Source organism: Anoplophora glabripennis, unplaced genomic scaffold (assembly GCF_000390285.2).
Source record: "Anoplophora glabripennis isolate ALB-LARVAE unplaced genomic scaffold, Agla_2.0 scaffold283, whole genome shotgun sequence".
NCBI lineage: Eukaryota > Metazoa > Arthropoda > Insecta > Coleoptera > Cerambycidae > Anoplophora > Anoplophora glabripennis.
In genome coordinates this window covers 20,412-43,609 of record NW_019416379.1, presented here as the reverse complement: position 1 = coordinate 43,609, position 23,198 = coordinate 20,412, and the positions used below count along the sequence as shown (strand labels likewise).

The 23,198-nt window shown below is 32.4% G+C and overlaps 1 protein-coding gene across 4 annotated transcripts in view; it reads left to right on the top strand.

Moving 5' to 3' along the window:
• The window catches only part of LOC108909065 (rho-associated protein kinase 1), a 30,363-nt gene extending 7,580 nt beyond the window's left edge, over positions 1–22,783 (top strand). The window contains exons 4-11 of one of the 4 annotated variants that reach the window (XM_018713297.1): positions 41–1,390; positions 3,050–3,351; positions 3,409–4,164; positions 4,217–4,536; positions 4,659–4,954; positions 11,044–11,266; positions 17,764–17,837; positions 21,157–21,237. In XM_018713297.1, coding sequence (XP_018568813.1) covers positions 41–1,390; positions 3,050–3,351; positions 3,409–4,164; positions 4,217–4,536; positions 4,659–4,954; positions 11,044–11,266; positions 17,764–17,800 — 3,284 coding nt within the window. In that variant the 3' untranslated portion in view covers positions 17,801–17,837; positions 21,157–21,237. Of the gene's footprint in view, positions 1–40; positions 1,391–3,049; positions 3,352–3,408; positions 4,165–4,216; positions 4,537–4,658; positions 4,955–11,043; positions 11,267–13,533; positions 13,831–17,763; positions 17,838–21,156 lie in introns of those variants that run through there. The other 3 variants (XM_018713296.1, XM_018713298.1, XM_018713299.1) reach the window with 3 other exon arrangements.
• Positions 22,784–23,198: the final 415 nt, after the last annotated feature.

Genomic DNA, 23,198 nt, shown 5'->3' with positions numbered 1-23,198 from the left:
TTAAAAAATATATAATCTAATTTTTCTCAAAATTCAACAGGGATATACGGACGAGAGTGTGACTGGTGGTCGGTGGGCATATTTGTTTATGAAATGCTCGTCGGAGAAACACCATTTTACGCCGACAGCCTTCTCGGCACCTACAACAAAATTATGTACCACGAGAGTAACTTATCGTTTCCCGAAGAAATAGAAATATCAAACGAGGCGAAATCTCTGATACAGGGTTTATTATGTGATAGAACTAAGCGTTTAGGGAGGAATAGTGTAGACGAAATAAAGAACCATCCATTTTTTATTAATAGCGAACAGTGGACGTTTGACAATTTACGCGATATGGCCCCTCCGGTTGTACCTGAACTTACGGGCGATGACGACACCAGTAATTTCGACGACTACGAGAAGGACGAAACCCCGGAGGAGGTCTTTCCTGTGCCAAATAGCTTTGTAGGGAACCACCTGCCGTTCATAGGTTTTACATACAACTCGGATTATCAGTTGCTGACCAGCGACGCAGTAGATAATAAAGCACTTAATGCGATTATTGATAGTAAAAATATAAATGCTCAAGTGATTAAGTTGGAGTCGCTATTAGAGCAGGAGAAGTCAAATGTAGATACGTTAGAGGCTAAACAACGAATCTTACTGGCTCAATTAGAAACGATAGCTCAAAGAGAAAGTGATCTAAGGGAAGAGGCTACTAAGTACGAGAAAGAAAATACTTTACTCAAACACAATTGCAAAGAACTGCAACGTAAAGCAGAATGTGAAAGCGAGAAGAGAAAAAACACAGAAAAGCTGCTGACCGAGTTAAAGAAAAGGTACGAAGAAGAACAAAACAAGCGTACCAGGGAAATGAACAACAACCAGCAGCATAACGACAAAATCCACGTGTTAGAAAAACAAGTGAACGAAATGCAAGAGAAACTTAAAGTAGAGACTGAAAATTGTCAGAGATTGAGGAAGCAAGCCAATGAATTGACGATGGCAAAGTCTAGCTCAGAGCTCAAAGTTACAGAATATCAAACAATGCTTCAAACCCTGCAGTCACAGCGTGACAGTCTTCAGTCGGAAGTGGCTTCTCTACAAGACCAATTGACCCAAGAGAAGAACTCTAGGTCTCAAGCTTCTGACCAACAGATGGTGCTCGAGAACAAACTACAGTCGCTGAATGCGGAGATGGAGAGACTTCGACAGAAAGAGATGAAAACCGCAGCTGACAACAGTCAGTTAACTGAAAGAATTTCGTTTTTAGAAAAGGAATGCGCCAGTTTAGATTTGGAGTTGAAGGCTGCTCAGAACATGTACCAGCAGGAAGTAAAAGCACATGAAGAAACGGAGAAGAGCAGGATGCTTAATAAAGAGGAGGCTAATTTAGAAGTAGTGAAAGGTAAGTTTAATTTTCAAGCATGGAAAAAATTGATGGAAATTTTTTGCGCAACAATATTTTTTTGCAAAATTTGTGGACACATTTGTTGCAAGAAATATTTTCTGCTATTCTAATGTGTAATAGCGATAAAAAAATCTGAATATTTAGACGTAATTTTACTTTATCTTAAAGCAGTAGTTATGACAATTCATTTACCAAAAATACCTAAGTTAGCGACCCTAAATCGAAAGGTCTCATTTAAGAATTTCCATAAAATATTCAAAAGGACTTATTTTCCCTGCGACTCAATAATTGCTTTACAATCAATGTTTATAATTATTGTCAATAACTTATTTTCATACATTTTTCTTTCTTAAAAGCCTATTATTTTATATTTAAAGTTTTCAATTTTATATAGGATTATTTACATTCAGTTAATTTAAAAATGTATCCTTTTAAAAAACTTCATTTTGAAGGAATTAAAAAAAAACTGGTTTGTGAGAAATTAGAAATGTTTCTAATTTAGCTAATTTTCACCAAAGCCATTTTTGACACTAACTACTAAAAAACTATTGTAAACACTATCACAAAAACATTAATACTAATTGCAAAATCGAATTTGAGTATTCAGAGTCGCTGGGGCCACGTGACTCTCCAGACACATTGCGTAAAGTGCACAACAGGAATGACGCTAAAGACTTTAGTTATCCAGCGATGTAATATGGTTGAACGTACTACAACTTATTTTTTTCTCAGAAACTATAATGATTTTACAAAATTTTTATTTACAATGTTGACACCATTTTTCATGCCGTATCTATTCCCAAATTTCCAACATCTGAGTTTCATAACTTTCTATTTTCAGTTCTCTATTTAATATTTGAAGTACCTTTCCTTATACTCTTATCTAGCCAAGATTTATTTCAGGAACGTTTTTGTCACTTTTTAGTTTCAAAATTCTTTTTAAAGTTAATTAAACTTGAATGAATATCCCAATTTTAAAAATGTCTCATAAATAAAATTCTAGAAGAAAAAAATTATGTTCCTAGAAAAAATTGTCAGCTAATGAACAAACCTAAAATTGTAGCTGTTGAAACTGTAATATAGATGCAGTTTCATAGTACAAAAAATCTCAAAACCCATAATTTTATACAAATTTTATATAAATTTCAGTGATATAAATTTATTTAAATAAATTTTAAATAATGTAATTGTGTAGTATCATGTAAAACAGTTCTAATATGTAATTTATTAATATGAAACATAAGACAGGCAAACGAGCAGTTAATGCATATACATTTATTGCTAATTTCAACAAGTAATAAAGAAGTATATTTTACCATGTTACTGTCATAAATAAAACACATTGTGACATCATTAAAAACTTGTATAAACACAACTATCTGGTCCGATTTAGTATGAGTTAAACGTTAAAAATCTGGAGATAACAATGTAACTACACTCCAGACATAAATTTATTGTTTTTGTTGATATTACAAGTTTTATTTTTACTACCAATGTTATGTTTTTAATTTTGTATTTAAGACATATTTTATAATCAAAAATAATGTTCAATGTTTTTTCATGCAGAACTAATGGAAAGGATAATTTCTGGTAAATAATTTGATGACCTTTTTCATTGCTTTTTATTGAATGCTGACCAATAAACAATTTTTTCAGCTTTGCAGACCAAACTAAACGAAGAGAAGAGCGCAAGACAAAAAGCGGACTTGAACTCACAAGAAAAAGAGAGGCAAATATCAATGTTGTCGGTCGACTACAGGCAAATCCAGCAACGGTTGCAGAAACTGGAAGGGGAATATCGGCAGGAAGTCGAGAAAGTTAAAGCTCTTCATAGTCAGATAGAACAAGAACAACAGAAGAAGACCATCTTGCAGTCTGAAGTCGGGCAGCAAGCTACTGAACTCGCCAAATTAAAAGCAAGAGAATCTCAGTTAACTGCGGAATTAACTAAGTTGCAGGTAAGTCATTACACTGAAAGTAGTTATGAAAGTGATTGATGAATTGTTATTTTTCAGGAACTTAAGAGAACTCTTGAGGAAGAACTACTGAGAGTGAAAAGCAATTGGCAAAGGGACCAACTCCAGATGAAGGAATTGCAGGAATCCTTAGAAACGGAGCAGTACTTCTCAACCCTGTACAAAACCCAAACCAACGAACTCAAGGAGGAAGTCGACGAGAAAAATAGGATAAACAAGGAGTTTGAAGAGGAGAGAGTCTCTTTGAAACACCAGTGCCAGATAGCGCTTGCCAGAGCGGATTCTGAAGCCCTTGCTCGATCTATTGCTGAAGAGACGGTGGCCGACCTTGAGAAAGAAAAGACCATGAAGGAACTCGAGCTCAAAGACTTACTTGCCAAACACAGGAATGAGATAAACACGAAAGAAGTGACGATAAACACTTTCAAAGACCGCGAGCTGGAATATAAGAAATTGAATGAGCAGTTGCAAAAGGAAAAAGAGGAACTCAACAGGCAATTCAAACAGTTGCAAGAAGAATTCAACAGGAAGATTGGTAATAATGAAGAAATTGAGAAATTGAAGGCTAAGCTGCAAACCGAGTCGATGCTCAAACAACAGGCTGTTTATAAGTTGCACGAAATTATGAACAGGAAGGACCTGAGGGATACCGGCAAAGGTAAATCGAAGATTTCCAGTGCCGATCTGAGAAGGAAAGAGAAGGACTTGAAGAAATTGCAGCAAGAATTAAGTCAAGAGAAGGATAAGTATAACCAGATGATTACCAATTTCCACAAGAACGTTCAAGACATAAACGTAAGTTTTTGTAAAATTCATATTTAATTGATTACATTTGTGATTTCTTTAGGTTCAACTCAATGAAGAAATTGCCGCTAAACAGCGCCTGCAAATGGAACTAGACAGCAAAGATGCCGAAATTGAGCAACTCCAATTGAAACTGTCTGCTTTGAACAGTGAAACGGCCTCTTTGAGTTCGGCAGATAACGACGGCGACGAACTAAACTCAGACTGCGTGTTCGAGGGGTGGCTGTCTATTCCGTCCAAGCAAAATATAAGAAGGCACGGCTGGAAGAAGCAGTACGTCGTCGTTTCTAGTAGAAAAATAATTTTCTATAATTCCGATAATGATAAGCTGAACTCCGATCCTGTGATTGTACTCGATCTCTGGTAAGTACAAATCTTCACCACGAAAAAAAAATTTTTTTGGTCCTTCGAGCTGGATCGTTTCAAGATGTCTTCCGTTTTTAGTAGAAGAGAATTTCGAGGGATAAAGTTTTTTGCTTTTCCAGTAAAGTGTTCCACGTGAGGTCGGTGACCCAGGGGGATGTGATTCGAGCCGATTCCAAAGATATCCCTCGAATATTCCAGTTGCTGTACGCGGGAGAGGGCGAGGCGAGGAAAACCGAGGAACAGAGCAACACCCTGGACGTCAGTTCCATAAGGAGCTTCGAGGATAAGCCCGGATGCATCGTGCACAAAGGTCATGAGTTCCTAAGCATCTCTTACCACATGCCGACTACTTGTGAGGTTTGTCCGAAACCAATGTGGAATATGTTTAGACCCCCACCTGCTTTAGAATGTAGACGTAAGTGTTTGTTTAAGTGTTCTCCCATTTATGTAGTGTTTCCAGTTCATTGTAAATAATCTACATCTTTCTTCTGTGATTTCCTCGTGAGACTTTAGATGAAGTAATAAATAAAATTTGGATATATATGTCACCAAAATCGAAGGTCAAATGTATTCAAAGAACTCTCGAATGGTCAAGTGACATTCTAAGAATTGCATAAAATATTTTGCTTTTCTCTAACAATTTTAAATTATGATTAGTTCCAAATTCTATCTACAACAGAATCTCACTTATCCGAGGTCTCTCGATCCTGACTGACTGACTCCAGCCACACAAAAAAAAAGTTGTCTGTACTTTTCTTGCGACATATGTTATCTGCAGTATTTTTGCCTCCTGATCACGAATCCGGTGTCAGAATTGAGTTATCACATCACAGGAATTTCCTAACCTCAAAAAACAGGTGAAAAATGGCAAAAATTTATGAAAAAGTACTAGGAAAAATATTAAAAAAAATTTTTTTTCTTTGTTCAAATGTTAAGGCCCCGCCAAACGTTAATCTGCGGCCAGAATTGATGGATCTTTTTCTAACCTAAAAAAACGGGTCAATTAACACTTTAGCTGCCCATGCCGGCACAGTGTCGGTGGTCGGGTTCCACGACTAGTGCCCCTGCCGCATGTGTGTCAGCTCTGACGGTTGAAGATATAACGACCCGCTTAGGAGCGGACACCATGGTTGTGAACTAGATACGGTAGGGGCACGTTGCTAAAACCTCTATAAAGTTAATTACGCGCTTGGTCCGGGACATTTATTTTATTACAAGAAATGGCGTTCCAGGGCCATCTGGGGCACAACAACTTAGAATAAGAAACCCAAAAAAGCTTACTGAAGATGAAATGCTGGTTTTGGCATATTATAGTGATTCGGATGAAGAACCTTTTCAAGATTCAGGGAGCGAGTGGAGCGGAGTAGAAAAATTACCGGAAGATTTTGCAAACGATTTAGGCGATCCACTGGAGCCACCTCTAGACATTCAAAATGAGGAAGTAGACCCTGATTTGTGCAATATACATGTTCAAATTTTATGATTTGTCGCCGACATTGGTGCGTCAGTGGGCACTTCGCAGCAAATTTGGTATACGGATGTTTTCGGGGTCTCTGGTCAAGGATCCGAGGTCAATTTTACAAAATTCAAGATGGCGGATCCAAAATGGCCGATTGAAATTTTAAAAAATAACACATTCGCGCCAAATTTGGTATACGGGGATTTTCGGTGTCACTAATTACGTATCCGAAATGAAATTACAAATTTTTTTTTGTATATTTCCTAGCACTTTCGAGAATTTTTGCTATTTTTGACTTGTTTTTTGAGGTTAGGAAATTTCTGTGATGTGATAGCTCAATTCTGACACCGGATTCTTGATCAGGAGGAGGCAAAAATACTACGGATAACATATGTTGCATGCAAAGTACAGACAACTTTTTTTTTTGAGTGGCTGTGTTATTAGAAATACCGGAATATTAAAGAATTATTATAAATAATTACAAAGCCTGTCTAAAAACAATATATATTATTTCATTTTATACTTATACTCCAGTCGAATTAGATCATAAAACCTGAAAACTTGAAAAATTATTAATAAACATTTTATGGCACTTTATGACGGGGAAGGCTATGTAGAAATAAATATCAAAAAAATAACTCGAAAGAAGTAACATTACGTTGGCAAATTGCGAATAAGTCGCAAATTTACGAGTTTTTTCACTTTTTTTATTGCTACATCTAGACAATCTAGACAACTTATCGGAAAATTAGTAATTTTATGTTGTAGGCAATTAAATTACCCATAACTTAAGGTACTTAGAGTAATTTTTCGCTAATTTGTTAACTGTAAAATAAAGATGGAACCCCGAAAAGTTTTCGAAAGTTGTGCATTATTATTGCAAAAAGTGATGGATGTTGAAGAAATTTATGGAGAAGGCGGTCAATCCAAAGACCAACATGTGTCCCAAAGGCCGATTCGATTGACCATGAACATTGAACCAAATTTGAAACGTTCAAGTCAAAAATCTGGCGAGGGCGACGTTCAAGTGCATGCGCGGGCCCGGCGCTCCTCTCGCGTGCAGTTCATTAACGTTAACTTTTACTGGTGCTAGCGCTTTTATTACGTGAGCTATCAATGTAAAACTTCAAGAAAATAAAAGTTTAACCCTTTTTTTAATTGTTTCTAAAATTCCGGTGCAATATGTTAATTAACAATTAACGTTATTAAAAAAAAGCTATCTTGGGATCAAAGAGGCATAGTTGATTTCAAATTTTTTTTTAAATTACCATAAAAATAAGCTCTATTTAATGGAAAAAGAGTGAATTCCCGAGCGGTTTTTGCCTGGCCCTGGGACAATTTGTATATAACGCTGTTTTGCACGTTTTACTTTGTTGTAACGGGCTACTAACGTGCAATAAAATGTAGTAATAATTTTTTCACATTGAAATTCTAATTCGACTCGAGTATTATTCTTTTAAAAGGTAAGAGGTTATTTGATTTTGTGACTACCGCGAAAATATTTTATTTGTGAGACAGTGGTATTTTTTCGTTTATTTAAGACTAGAACCTTAAAATTTTTATATTTTTACACATATTAGAGATTTAAAACACCAAAACTGGGTATACTCAAAATTCCATATTAGACAATATAATGCATATTATGTCATGTACGTAACGCTGCACAAATGGTCTGCAAATACCAAATTATTGGTAGGCCTGCATTAACTGACGGCAGCAATAGAGAGGTTCTACTATATTTCATAGTTTTTTTTTTAATAGAATCAAATTTTAACTAAAATTTCAATTCAGTGATTAACGGTTTTATAATCTAATGAGACCTTTAAATTTAACAACAGTATATACAGGGTGATTCAGAATTCAAAAAAAAAAAAATTGGATGTACAGGGGACTCTTACATATACAATTTTGTAAAGAAAAAATCAAAAAGGGCAGTTCGAAAATGATTTAAACATACACTTCTGCACAGCACTGGAAACTGGTCCACTGTAAAATCTGACCTCGCACAATGCGACCGACATGGCGGTAGTATGATAAAAACAGACAGAAACTTGAAAGAATTTTGCAAGTAAAGAAATAAACAGAATTATATAGCACCTATTTCATATCAGCACATTCAACTGGTTTTGCCGCTATTGTTATTATTAATTAATAAAATTAATTTTTGGTTTTAAGTAAAATAATTTGACATACCCGTTGATACAACTGTTCAAAATTTTGTTCACCAACGTGTAAACACATTTGGGTACGTCTTACTCAGTTTTTACGAACTAATACAAATGTTGTCTTGCTTCGCCATAAATTAAAATCATATCCATCAACTCCGAGTTGCTATACACGCAAGCCATTTTTGACACTAACTACTAAAAAACTATTGTAAACACTATTGCAACGACGATTGTAAAATCGGATTTCTGTATTCGGAGTTACTGAGGTCACGTGGCTCTCCACGCCTATTACGAATGACGCTAGAGACTACAGTTTTCCAGCTATGTAATGGTTGAAAGTATTATAACTTCAATAATTTTTTTCTTGGTAACTATAAGGATTTTGCAAAAAATTTTTTATGATATTGACTCCATTTCTCATGCCGCATCTATTCCCAAATTTTTTTGGATGAGTTGTGAATGACCCTGTGTATATTGCAATTAGCAAACTTTACTTATGAAAAATAATACCCTTGCCACCTTTTAAAGTCGGTTTATGCCACTGCTATTTAATAATAAATTGTTTTAAAAGCTGTTACATAGCTCTCGCAAGCTTTATTCTTTTGCTTTGCAATTCTTAATGTTTTTAAAACATTAGTTTTGTTTCTTTGCTGACTTGCGAAAATTGTGAAAATATCCAAAAAAGACAGGATATTTCCTTTCAAGAGATAATTTTTTTAAATCTTTAGGGTGGCCGAAATTGCATAGACCAAACTTTACCTGGTAGTAGAAGCAACTGCTCACACATACAAAAACGTCGTTTGACATCTTTTGGCTTTCAAACGTTTCGAAACTGTTGTATAATCAACTCCTAATGATTCTACAAGTTCAGCTAGCGTCTGACATGAGTCTTTATGAAATAATTCCTTCAATTATTCTTCGTCTTCAAACTGTTTCGGTGCGCCAAAGCGTTTCTTATCTTCAACATCAGAATAATTATTTTTGAGGGGTCTAAAACAATCTCTGCACGTTTGTGACGGAGCATGGTCACCTTAACTCTCAACAAGAATTCTGGGTGCTTTAACTGCATATTTCTTTTGAATAAAGTAGTACAGTAAAATTCCCCGCAAATACTCTTTTTTCGGCACGAAATTTTACTATGAAGAGAAAAGTAGTTTACACTTCGGCGAAATAATATACACTGAATTTCAAGCTTGCTTTTAGTACATACTTCTTTATAAGTGTGTTACCATCTTAAACTAGATGCACGCAGTTCTGGTAACGTCATCTGTTGGACAATAGCAGAAACTTATTCAACATCTCTATAGTATTTGAAATAAAACTATTCTAAAATTATTTTAGGAAATTCACGTACTATTAATAATACGTATCGACGTAGCGCCTTCAAAATGCGACATATATTGTATTAAATTGTTCAGTAGCGTTAAAAACTGTTTCTTAGCCTTTTTTTATTTAAAAATTAGAACAAATATTTTTAATTTTACCTTTTCCCTTAGACAGTCACAATTCTGTAGAAAATAAGATGTTTTTAACCAGATTACGAAGTTTGATGTCGTTTATCGAATAATTCTGTATTTAACGCGTTTTGCTGAAAATATGCATGTCGCAACGAGGATATGTTCTTTAAAATATAAAAAAAATCTCAGTTCTTTAATAGAATAATGTCAGTGTATGAAATTGGTGAGCACTAAAACTACGACGTTTAATAGGATTTCTTGAGAAACTAAAGACATGAACATCAGGTGTGAGACTTTGGTGGTCTAAGTGGTATTGATCATACTAAAAAAGATGGAGTGAAATTGTATCTATTCCTAAATTAATTCCAGTTCATAATTATTATTTCATCTTACGAACGATGAAAAGTGATTATGTATATAAGACGTTTTGAATATGTCTCAGAAACTAAGCATTTCCTGCCCTCTTTTCTCTTATTCTGGAGAATTCTCTATCACCAAGTAAGTTTGGTCCATGCAATTCAGAACACCCTGTATATTATTGAAGTTAATTAGCGATGAAAGAATTGATTTATTCAGATTTGTTATAGTTTTGTAAAACCGTTTTAGTTTTTCTAAAAATTTTCTTTTAAATTTCAAATATGACATTTCTATCAAATTAACAATATTAAAATTTATTATAAGTTATATACAGGGTGTCACGCTTAAATATAATATAAGCCTGTAACTTCTTCATTTTTTTGACCGATTTAAAAAATTTTTATTTGGGAATGTAGGCTAAAAAAACTATCTAACTGTGACTACTGTTTTTATTGATACAATTCACGGTCAACTAGGACGCGTTTTCTTAACATCAAAAAGGCTGATTGGTATTAGCAATTTTTTTCCAAAAAGCAGATTACGTATTCTCATTCAGTATCCCTTAAAATGTCTTACCACCAAGTTTCATCAAAGTCGATACATCTTCAGGCAAGCACTCCATGTCCTGAAATGTAATACAAGCTGTAACTTCTTTATTTTTTGGCCGACTAAAATAGTTTTTTTTACGAAATGTAGGGTAAAAAATAACTATCTGACTGTGATACTGCTGTTTTTTATTAATGCAATACACGGCCAACTAGTGCTCGTCTGAAGATGTATCGAATTTGATGAAACTTGGTGATAATCGCTAATACCAATTAGAGTTGGCCCTGAATTGCATTAATAAAAACAGCAGCATTATAGTTAGATAGAGTTTTTTTTATCCTATAATCTAAAAAAAAAATTTTGGAATCGGTCAAAAAACAAAGAAGCGACAGGCTTGTATCGCATTTAAGAGCGACAGTACAAACAAATGTCAATATGTTGGTAGAAATTGAATTTCTCCAAGCGACTGAAATTGAATCACTAGATTTTGTGTTTGAAAGAGCCATTTCCATTTCAGGATGTAGGATAAAAATTCACAAGGACCATTTGGATAGAAAGGAGGACACCGTGCCTCCTTGCAAGCTACACTACGATCCTTCCTATGCCAAAGAATTGCTGCTCCTGGCCGCGTCCCAGGAGGAGCAGAAGCAATGGGTCACCAGACTGAGCAGGAAAATACAGAAATGCGGGTTCAAAGCCAATAATTCAAATGCCATAGATTCTGCTAAGATATCCCCTAGGTGAGTGACGGCTTTCTTGACGGTTGAGGCATGACGTTAGTGCTGTATCTCTCTCTTTAGCTGTGGTCTTTTCAATCTCGGCTTGGTTAATGCATTAGGTGTAGAATGAATAGCAGATTATTCTCGCTTGGCAGTTAAGAAATACTCGTGTTTGTGATTCACAGGATATTTTTAGGTCTTAGGAACATTTGCTCATCGTTTCTTAAGAGAAATATCGCAATTTTCAAATTTTTGATATTGACTAACTTTAGAGCGGTGATATTTTCTAAATCTCGATTATTTAAAACAAAATGAAATGGCACGTCTTAAATTTTTGCTAATGAAAAGTGTAAAGGGAATATTTGTTGCTAATTGTCTTTGTTTTTTTTTTACTAAAGTTTGTGTGTTTAGTTTTCCTGCGATTTAAAATTCTTTAAATGTGCTATAATTGTTTGATTTTTTTGGGCTCTAAATTTTGACTATTACATAGCGTTTGTATAAATTAACGTAAAACTGTGCCGTCTTCGTCTATTTCAGTTTTGATGTCGCGATATTTCCTCCTATTTTTCCTTCAAATGTGCCTCAAATTTGTTCACGATAATAAAAGAAAAATGTGTTCGGTATTACGGATATTTTCTTATGTAGTCAGGAAACCAATACAAAGATTTGCACAGACTTTCTATTCACATTTGCTTGAGACGACCTATACAAGATGTAACTAGAAATGTTTAAACTTTAGTGACCAATTCTGTTACAAATTGACAAAAAAAATTTTTACTTTTCTGGAGACGCTTAACTTTCAGGATATGGGATGTTAAAATTTAAAAAAAAAATGTAATTTCAATGGTGACCTTTCACTTTTCTTCCAAAATATTTGAAATATAGACTATTACTATAAAAACTTATAGGATGTACAAAAATTCACATTTTGAAATAATAATACATAATTCAATTAATCACATTTTTCATGAATAAAATTATTTGCATGTATTTCTTCGGTTATTTTTTTTAAAACAAAGTTTTTTTATTAGTTTGTGACATAATTTGCTACTTGAGTTTGTGCAAGAATTTTAATTACACCCTATAGACCAAGAAATAAAGGTGAAAAATTATCGAGAAATCGTGAAAATTACTGGGCGTGATTTTATTGTTGGAAAGTCTTGGGAATGATAATACAAGAGGCATCTCATCTCGTGGGTCATGAAAAAAGTATAGGGTCATTGTTTTTTATCAACAAATAGGTAAAAAATTCGTCATTTTTTGTTCTACGCATTATTGTAAAAAAACTATTAATCTCAGCAAAAAAGTTCAACAGGTGATTTGATGTAGAGAAACTCATCTTTAAAATGAGACTTTATAAGTTAAAATTGCTTTATAAACAAAAAATTTATTGCAAAATTAAAAGGAAAAAGTGCTTTTTCTTTAATTGTTAATAACTTTTTAAATAATTAATAAAATCTTACCAAACTTTCCCAAAATGTGAGTTTATATCCTTAAGAGATGTGCAAAAGATGGGCTCGATCGGTCAAATAGTTTTTGCAAAATTCTATTTATTTATCCCATTTTTGCAAAAAAGACCCATTTTCAAATTACTATTCCGGGGGCAGGGTTATGACTAAAACATTCTTTTTGGGCTCATTTTCTTCGAAGGGACACCAAGTATCCTATAGTTAAAAAAAAATTAAAAAAAATTTCAAATTTAGTTGTAAGAAAAATTGCTAACTCCGGACCTTATTTTTTTTCAATTTGTAGATTTTTTGTGAGCTTTCGAAAAAATTATTTTTTTTAACTAGAGGATACTTGGTGTCCCTTCGAAGAAAATGAGCCCAAAAAGAATGTTTTTTTAGTCCCTCCGGAATAGGGCCTTTTTGCAAAAATGGGATAAATAAATGGAATTTAGCAAAAACTATTTGACCGATCGGGCCCATCTTTTGCACATCTCTTAAGGATATAATATTTCACAGTTTCTCTAGATCAAATCGTCTGTTGAACATTTTTTGCTAAGATTATTATTTTTTTTACAGTAAGAACGTAGAGAGTAGAGCGTAGAACAAAAAATTACGAATTTTTGACCTATTTGTTGATAAGAGATGAGACGCCTCTTGTATTATCATTCCCAAAAGTTTCCTACAATAAAATCAGTAATTAATAAATTTCAAAATGTTTCCTTTCCTGATCTACTATAGAAATAGTTCCCAAGATGGAATAAAAGGCTAAAAAAATTTTGAAGTCCTTTTGAAAAATGACCTCTTACTTTTCAAATACAATTATTTTTTATTTTTTTACAGTATAAGTTAAAAACTCATCCTGTTGAAAGTGAGGTACCTAATTATGAGATTTGTCGTTATTCCACGGAATGGAACTCAGACAGTTTTTAATTACGTTATTCATATAGCTTAAAATTAGCTTTGCTCAAAAGTACTAATTTTTTTGGTAAATGTATTTTTTTAACTCCCAACATGCATCGTATTTAAGATTTAGTGTAATGTAAATAAGTATTATGTTTTATTTTTGCATGCTCGGCATTTGTAACTAAGGAGATCCTTTATATTTATTGTATTTTTTTAAATAACGTTGAAAATAAAATTTAGACATTATTTTAGTTTTCTTTTATGTTTGTTTCGTTTTTACCTTTTTGTTCATATCCGGACGGAAAATAAAAAAGGAAATTTTAATTGTAACCTTAATTTTATTCGTCACAATGAAAATGTTCTAAATAAATAAATAAATTTTATATACTGGGTGTAATTTTGAATGGTGGTTATACTTATATGGTTACCTTTGACCTTTACAAACATTGTAAAATTGTTTTCTCAAATTCCGTTCTGAAAACTGGATTTTTTTTTAACCTCTTTTTCATAATTTTTATACCCGTCTGCTGTACAGGCTAGTGTAACCTCAAAGCACCATGCACCCTAGTCGCAAGCGCATACCCAATTGACAGCTATGGGATGCATTGTCAAATCTCATGTTTATTGATTCATATGCATGTTTCTTCATAATATCACAGAAATTTAACAATGAAGATACACAAACACAATGTGCCATCTCTAAACAGTGACATAAATAACTTCGTAAGTTTACACTTTCCTAATTGATTAAATTTTTTAATGTTCAGCAGGTTGTTGGCATTGACATAAAAAGAATATGGCGACTTTAAAATATGTCGCAAAATCATACAAAAGGAATATGTTTTTACAAAAATATTTTCCATTGTAGTTTCATTCTCTGTCACTTTTCATAAAGTTGATTTAAAAAGGTAATGACAGGCAACATGATGAGCACGCACATACAATCTAAACTAATGCAAAAAATTAAAGGGTCAAGAGAATTTCCGAAATTTTTCCGTGATTTTTGACAAATTGTATTTATGTGAAAAATGATAGTATCGGGAATTTCAAAAAAGCATTTTGAAGCTCTAAGGGTCTGGTTTTTAGATCTATCGGTCGAAATTTTTTAGGAGCTACGGTTATCATGCACTTCTAAGAAATAGCGCGAAAAAAAATTTTGCAATATTTTTTTTTAATTTTTTCCGAGCACGGACTTGGAAAAATTTTTTTCAGCGAAGCCATTGCATTGAACAGAAAGTTTGTTTATTCAGCTTCTGCTTCCTTTTTTTTTTAATTTTCGATATGACTATTTTTCATCGAAATATCGGACTTTTAATGGAGAAGGATCCTTTTGTCTTCAGTCATCGATATCTTGGCGACGAATGATCGCACAGAGGATTGAAGGGCAGTTTCGAAGACTGGAATAAATTTCCTATAATATGCTGCCGCAACTTTTCGGAAAAATTGTTTTTTTCACCTTTTATACAAATTTTAAAAAACAGGAAAAAAAGGGGTAATTTATGTTTTTTTAGAAAATTAACGGCTAAATTATTAATTCACGAAATAACTAATGTTAAGCATGACTTTTACAGTTCGATATACCCAGAAGAACCCTGTAAAGTTTCATCTCGATCTAGCGAACCGTTTCTTTGTTTCAGTCAAAACTCTTGAAAAAAATTAAAGGGTCACGTTTTTTGAGCTTAAAACACTTCAAAATCATGATTAAAATAGGGGAAAAAAATTTATTTCAGGTTTTCTCACATTTTCACCCCAATAACTTAAATTAATGAAAAAAAAATAATGTGTTTTTTCAGAGAAGAAAAAGGGTAGTTTTGGAACAAACTCTGTTTTAAGTGATTACAGACTGTACAAAAATTAATTAGAAATTTGTCTCAAAAAATGGTATGAATCGTGTTCGAAATCTGAACTTTAATTTTAATTTGATTAAAAGTTCATGAACAAAAGCATAGGATGGAAAAGCCGAATTATGCTGGAAACAATTAGATTTTGTTTTCTTGAATCTCCGGAAGGTTGTCCAAAAAAATTTAAAAAATTTCCAAAATTTTTCGAAATATTTTTTTTTTTTAAAAATTGCAAAATTTTTTTGTCGCGCTATTAGAATCACATGATAACCGTAGCTTCTAAAAAATTTTAACTGAAAGATCTAAAAACTAGAATCTTAGATTTTCAAAATGCTTTTTTTTAATTCCCGACGATACGACCATTTCTCACCTAAATACAGTCTGTCAAAAATCACGGGAAAATTTCGGAAATTCTTTTGACCCTTTAATTTTTTGCATTAGTTTAGTTCAGAAGCTACCCAGTGGCGAAATAGACAAAAAACGATTTTTTACTATCCGATTTAAAAACTATTTCAGATTAGTATTCTGGGAAACACATTATTACCCTTAAAAAACTGACCCCCAATTAAAGTTACACCCTGTATACAGTGCTTCAAAACAAAAATATGTTTACTTTCAGTTAAGACAAAAATTCTAAAATTTAAATTAAATGGTTACACGGATGATCTANGTTTTTTTTTCAAAGAAAAAGGGTAGTTTTGGAAAAAACTCTTTTTTAAGTGATTACAGACTGCACAAAAATTAATTAGAAATTTGTCTCAAAAAACGGTATGAATCGTGGTCGAAATCTAATTTGATTAAAAGTTGATGAACAAAAGCATAGGATGGAAAAGCCAAATTATGCTGGAAACAATTAGATTTTGTTTTCTTCAATCTCCGGAAGGTTGTCCAAAAAAATTTCAAAAATTTCGAAAATTTTTCGAAATATTTTTTTTTTCTTCAATTTAAACATTTGTGGTGAGAAAACCTGAAAAACTTTTTTTTCCATTTTAATCATGATTATGAAGTGTTTAAGTTCAAAAACATGACACTTTAATTTTTTTCAAAAGTTTGACTATTTGAAACAATAAAGAAACTGTTCGCTAGATCGAGATGAAACTTAACAGGGTTCTTCTGGGTATATTGAACTGTAAAAGTCATGCTTAACGTTAGTCATTTCATGAATATTTCTAATTTAGCGATCAATTTTCTAAAAAAACATAAATTACCCTTTTTTTCAGTTTTTTAAAATTCGTGTAAATGATGAAAAAAATTTTTTTCCGGATAGTTACGGCAGAATGTTATACGAAATTTATTCCAGTTTTCGAAACTGCCCTTCAATTCTCTATAGGACCATTTGTCGCCGAGATATCGATGATTGAAGACAAAATGATCCTTTTCCATTAAAAGTCCGATATTTCAATGAAAAATGGTCGTATCGAAAAAAAGGAAATTGAAGCTGAATAAACAGGCTATCTGGTCCATGCAATGGCTTAGCTGAAAAAATTTTTTCCAAGTCCGTGCACAGAAAAAAAAATGCAAAATTTTTTTGTCGCGCTATTAGAATCGCATGACAACCGTAGCTTCTAAAAAATTTTCACTGAAAGATCTAAAAACTAGAATCTTATGATTTTTAAAATGCTTTTTTTTAATTCCCGACGATACGACCATTTCTCACCTAAATACAGTCTGTCAAAAATCACGGGAAAATTTCGGAAATTCTTTTGATCCTTTAATTTTTTGCATTAGTTTAGTACAGAAGCTACCCAGTGGGGAAATGGACAAAAAATGATTTATTACTATCAGATTTAAAAACTATTTCAGATTAGTATTCTGGGGAACACATATTATTACCCTTAAAAAACTGACCTCCAATTAAAGTTACACCCTGTCCAAAACAAAAATATGTTTACTTTCAGTTAAGACAAAAATTCTAAAATTTAAATTAAATGGTTACACGGATGATCTAACTACTCGTAAATATTAACATTATTGTGTTTAACTTTTATTTTGTTGCATCCGTTTTACAGTAACAAATAGATAAAGTTTAATCTTGAAAAATGGTAAGTGTTTTTAGTATGTTGAGAAATTTAAGAATTCAGTCCTTTGAAATTAAATTGGTGTTTTCTTAGTAAACCACTATTTTATTTGTTCTTTTTTCTCTTTTTTTCTTTTGGTGCAAATTAAATTAGAGGAATTCACCTTAACATGAATCATTCTCAGGTTTCTTAACACCTGTAGTACTAATAACTTCTAGCAGATATTAATAAAACACTTTTTTATATTTTTTAGTCATTAGTGGCTAGTTGTAGATTTTTTATTTTAAGTAGTGTAATTGATTTTTCAGCCGAACTTACTCCATTTTAATAAGGGACCACTACTAAGCATGGATAGCTAGCATGACAATTGGGATATATTATGGTGAAAGTAACGGCCACTATAGAGAAATTTGTCGCACATTACGATTTTTCTTTCAATCAAATATCTCTATTTTGGTTAGGCAAAAACTTTAAACAAATCAAATTTGTGTCAGATAAGTATGAAAATTCTTTCGTGTGAAAAGTGTTTAATCTGATCTAACAAACTGCCAACATTGTCCCCAGTTGTTGAATATTCCAAATGTAAATGTTATGGTGTTAAACTTTTTTCTAATTTGTTTTTGTAACATAGCTTTAAATTTCCCAAATAAGGTTACATTGAGGATAACTCCGCATGATTCAGTCTTATAAAATGAGAGAAATTTAATTTTATCTGGCATAAATCCATCTCATCTATTCTTTTCCTAACATCAAACTTAGAAGGTTAGTGAAATTTTCTACTAACGGTGTGCTAGTTATTTTTACTTGTGTATAATTTTCATGTGATAGTGTACAAAATGGCTGTTAAATTTGAACATAAAGTTGGTATTGGTTGTACAGGGTGTTAGAAAAAAGGAAGTCCAACCATTAATAGAAGGTTCTTTGGGTGAAAATGAAAATAGTGGGACTTTCTCTGTGCCGTTTTTCATTTAGCTGCTTCTCAAGATGTGTCAAAATTACAATTAAAAAAAAGTTTTTCGTAACATTTTGTTGAAATTTTGCAAATTTTTACGTAACGCCGATACATATTTTGTTCAATTTAGGACAAAAAAAAACATACTTGCACGAACAGAGAAAAATGTGGCCTTAATACGAATGACTGAAACTTTTCCTGTCCATGCTTATGATTTAAAAATATTGTCTTATCCAAACTATAAGACATTTTCTACTCTTATTTTTTTCATTCTTTCAAAACATTGTAACTTCTTTGGATATGTGATTTTTTTTATTTTAGACTCCATTAGGACTCGGTATTTTTAAAGAAAATTGTAAGCTATGGTATTTTGACTTTAATTTTCTCTAAAAAAGATGGTTTTTTGGGTTGATATGCCCTAACCTATATACCTGGTCATGTACATTGTACTTCCTTAGCCTTATCTAGGAGTCTTTGACCTTGTTCTCGGGCTAGGCTCTGTGGAGCAGATTCACTATGAGAATCTCTATTCTCAACCTTATGTTCATTTTGGTTCTTGTTTGTTGGTTCTAGGGCATTTAGAGCCACTACGGACAGAACCGCTCGTCAGACATTGGTAGTCTTTTAAAAAGTTGCCTAGTGGTCTTGTAACTGGTCACATCCAAAGCTTCTGAAGATGCTAACAATGAAAAAAGGTGAACGTTTGGAAGCATTGGATGTGACCAAAGAGGCCTCTATGGAATGTCTCAGAGAACCAATATTGTCTAAAACGCAGTTCCGTCTGTAGTTACTTTAGAATCAACAACAAGAACCGAAATGAACACCAGGAGGTTTAAAAATGAAATCAAATGTAAATTTGTAACTGATAGCATCTAGATGCAAAGACCACGAAATAACATCCTGAACAACCATCATTTTATCAATCATATCATCATCTATTTAACGTAATTTGAGAAATTTTAATAATTTGGATTATAAATTAATTTCAATAGAATATTAGAACTCAAAAAAAAAACAGAAAAACAAAAAAATTATGTAAAAGCTTTTGTCAGATATACAGATGTCTGGAAATTAATGCAACAAAATTTGGTAATAGATTCTTAAGATTAATTTAGGGGATCCGTATTTTTTCTTTTTGCCAAGTGGCCCCTCTTTCGGTGTTACAGCCCCCTGAAATCTGCCCCAAAGAATAGTCTTTTACATCTCAGAACTCTGTTGTACAAGAATCACTAACCTTGGTACACTTTTTGGCGGGGAACCCCCTTAAGATACTTTGTCTTTAGAACTAAAAAAATTTGGTCGCAAATTTAAATTTTTTGAAAATTATTAGTTAGCTAGAAAGCCATTCAATTTAGAAACTCTTTTGTCCCTTGATATGTTGTTCGTAAAATACAATGTTTTTGAGGAAAATGGCGAATCACGATATGCACTCGATCACATTTTAACATTTTTCTCGAAAACATTAGGTACATTTTATGAAAAAAGTATCAATACAAAAATTTAATGGCTTTCTAGGGGACTAATAATTTTTAATAAATTTAAATATGCGACCAAATTTTTTTGGCTTCAAAGACAAGGGGGCCCACGAAAAATTGCAGTAAGGGGGTTCCCCACCAAAAAGCGTAACACCATCAGATTCCACATGTCACAAAACCCCTGTGTACCAAATTTAGTGATTCTCGTACAACAGGATTCTGACACATAAAAAAAAACATTCTTAGTGGCGGATTTCAGGGGGCTGTAACTCCGAAAGAGGGGGCCACTTGGCAAAAATAAAAAATAAGGATCTAAATTTGTCTTAAGAATCTGTGACCAAATTTTGTTGCATTAATTTTGGGACACCCTGTATAAAAACAAATGAAATTATAAATTAGATGGAAATAACAAAAATTAAACATTTTTATTCCAAAACTAATTTGGCCATTAGATGCAGAAATATGTCATAATTAAAGCTATGTTCGTCGAAATTAATCTTTGTCGAAAATAATTAAGAATTTTAAGCAAGAAGTTACAATATCTTATAATTCAAAATTTTGCAAGGGTGGAAAAAACAATTTCTGATAAAAAAAATAATATCCTGGATCCAAAGGCATCAACGGGAAAAGGGTGTTTTTTTTTTTCACCAAAACTGCCAAAGATGTGTTGGCAAAAGATAAAGGTCTATGCTATGTTTTAACTTAATATTTGAAAAACAACATAATTATGAACAAAAATCTTTTATACTATTCGTTTTGACATCCATATTTTTAAAAGGAAGTGCGTAAATGAAAAATACCATTAAGTCCCATTATTTTTATTTTTACCAAAAGTATGTCTGGTTATCGGTTTGATTTACTCTTTTGTAATACCTGTACTAACTAAAGGAAAACTACTATTTTAGTACGGAAATTTATAAAAAAAACATGAAAATTTCTTCTCTTATCCGATTGCCAAAGAATTAGCCCTCTTCAAGAATAATTGCTGATAGTCAGCGTGCTGATGTCAGTATTTCTTTTCACGAGTCTTTAATAAGCAGTAGGAAGAACTTATCTGTTGCCATATATGTGGTCTCATACTACAATATCTAGCTGGTCAGGTTTGTAAACTGAAAAAGTGTATTCATCAGGGGACTGTCAGCGTCTGTACGAAAGGCGACTTTCTTTTTGAAATATACAAGTTTTAATTAATTTTGTTCCTATTTTGTACGCTATCACGTTCATCTTTCATGTAATCCGAATGAAGAAACTAATACCGAGTGTTTTATTAACAGGGAATCAACTCGTTCTAATCTGAAGCCATACTTGAATGCCCAACAAAGATCTGCTACTCTACCTGCTAATACATCTATGAGCAGCAAATGACAATTAAAGTAACCCATTACTGAAAAATCCCATTCATTTACAAAGCGCTTTTTTCTTCATCACTAATTTATTTGATACAATCTGTGATATCTATCTCGTTGCAAGTTTGTATCAGAACATCTTGTTAAATATTTAGATAGTCTATTTACAGAGGCACTAAAGTTCTTAATTAGAACATAATCATGCATTGTAACATAATTGAAAATTAGTATTGCCTAGTTATTCTAATCGAAAGCTTCACGGTTTCCTGAATAATGGAAAAGTTAGGTTGCTGTTTTTTTTTAAATTAGAATTGTTATTTAGTCTAGTAAATAGAGTTGCGATTAAATTCGGTTTGGTTTTGTGTTTCATAAATCTTAGTAATGCTCAAGTCTATCTTATGAGTGCCATGCAACTGGCAATTTAGAACTTGTAAAAAAATTAAAACTACTGTGACACCAGCCTCAGGTGTAGACGATATTACCTCTAGTCTATGAAATTGTTTTGGTGACATTTTGAGTACTCTGGATTAATACTTTTATTTTGAAAATGAATGATGAAAATTTATATTGTACTCCTGTATTAGAAAGAATGTAAGAGGATTTTGTGACTGATTAATGTGAGGTATATGGAAGAAATGAGGAATTAATCAAAATCACAGTGCACACTTTTAGTGACAATATTGGTTTACTAGACTATCTTTAGTAATCTGCTAGGAAAAAGGTGCTAATGATGTTTCGTTGAGGCTAACATTTATTCTACAGAACTGTAAATAATCATACGGCTTTCTACGTTTGTTCTAAAGAGAATATTCTAATTTCGAATTACATACCTCTGTATGTTTTCTCAAAAATATCTCAGTAAGTACACTTTAAGTAATAAACAAATTCTTTTTGGGACAAATGTGTTTTCCCAGAGTGAAATAAGAAGTGTTTCCAGTCGCATTTTGCAGTATGTATTAAGTTTATACGAATTAAAATTACATATCATTATAAGTAGTAAATTTTTAATTTCTTCGTTAGTATAATAGGCTTGAAAATATTTACAATATTTTGAAAATACTTCGACACTCTGGGGCGTTTTATCATGACATTCCTTAAAGTACAGTACTTTATTTAATTTTGTATATTTTTTTGTTGTTTGTTTTGAATTGTACAAAATATTTTAAAGAAAAAATGGATTAATGTACATGTATTTATTATTCTACCTATAAAATCCCGTTTCTTTAAGTCAAATATAAGGATATTAGTGATCACGAACTTTCCCAAAAGGTCCCCGTATTGTAAAAGGAAACCACTTTAAAATATTTGTACCGATCATTGAGTTTGGTTAAATGAGTTAAAGGTTAACTAACATTTGACTTTTTGAATTGGGTGTTTTTTTTTATCATGCAGTGTGTGCCTTATTCTTTTTCTTTTAGTAGTTGATACTTTTGTATGACTACAATAATTTAAAAAGTGATTTTGGTGATGTAATGTAGGTATTAAGATTTTTGCCTTATGTACACAAACTATAAACCAAAATGGACAATTGTAGAATAAATTGTTCTTATTTATTGATGATATTTTTCATTTTGTCCCTTAAATTTCACGTATTGGTTATAGCCCAGTAAATGAAATTTGTGATACATGTAAATCAAAAGGTAGTTCGTTTCAGATTGAAACTTGGTTTAATCGTTAATTTAGGCAAAAAAATAATATTTCCCAAAAAGTATCGGTTTAAAACAACAAGATCATTGTTTAAACAATGATTATAAAAATTACCAAAAATGGAGTTTTTTAGATGTACTAAAAAGCGCTTCATTTGAGACCTGCTAAATTAATAGTATATTACGTAATAAGTGTTGTAAAAAGCATTTTACGCACGAATTGAAAAGTTACGCACGACGCTGCGTAGTGGCGAGTGCGTAATTGCATTACACCACGTATTACGTACTATACTTTACCTACCTTTTTACCTAAAAAATTTTTTT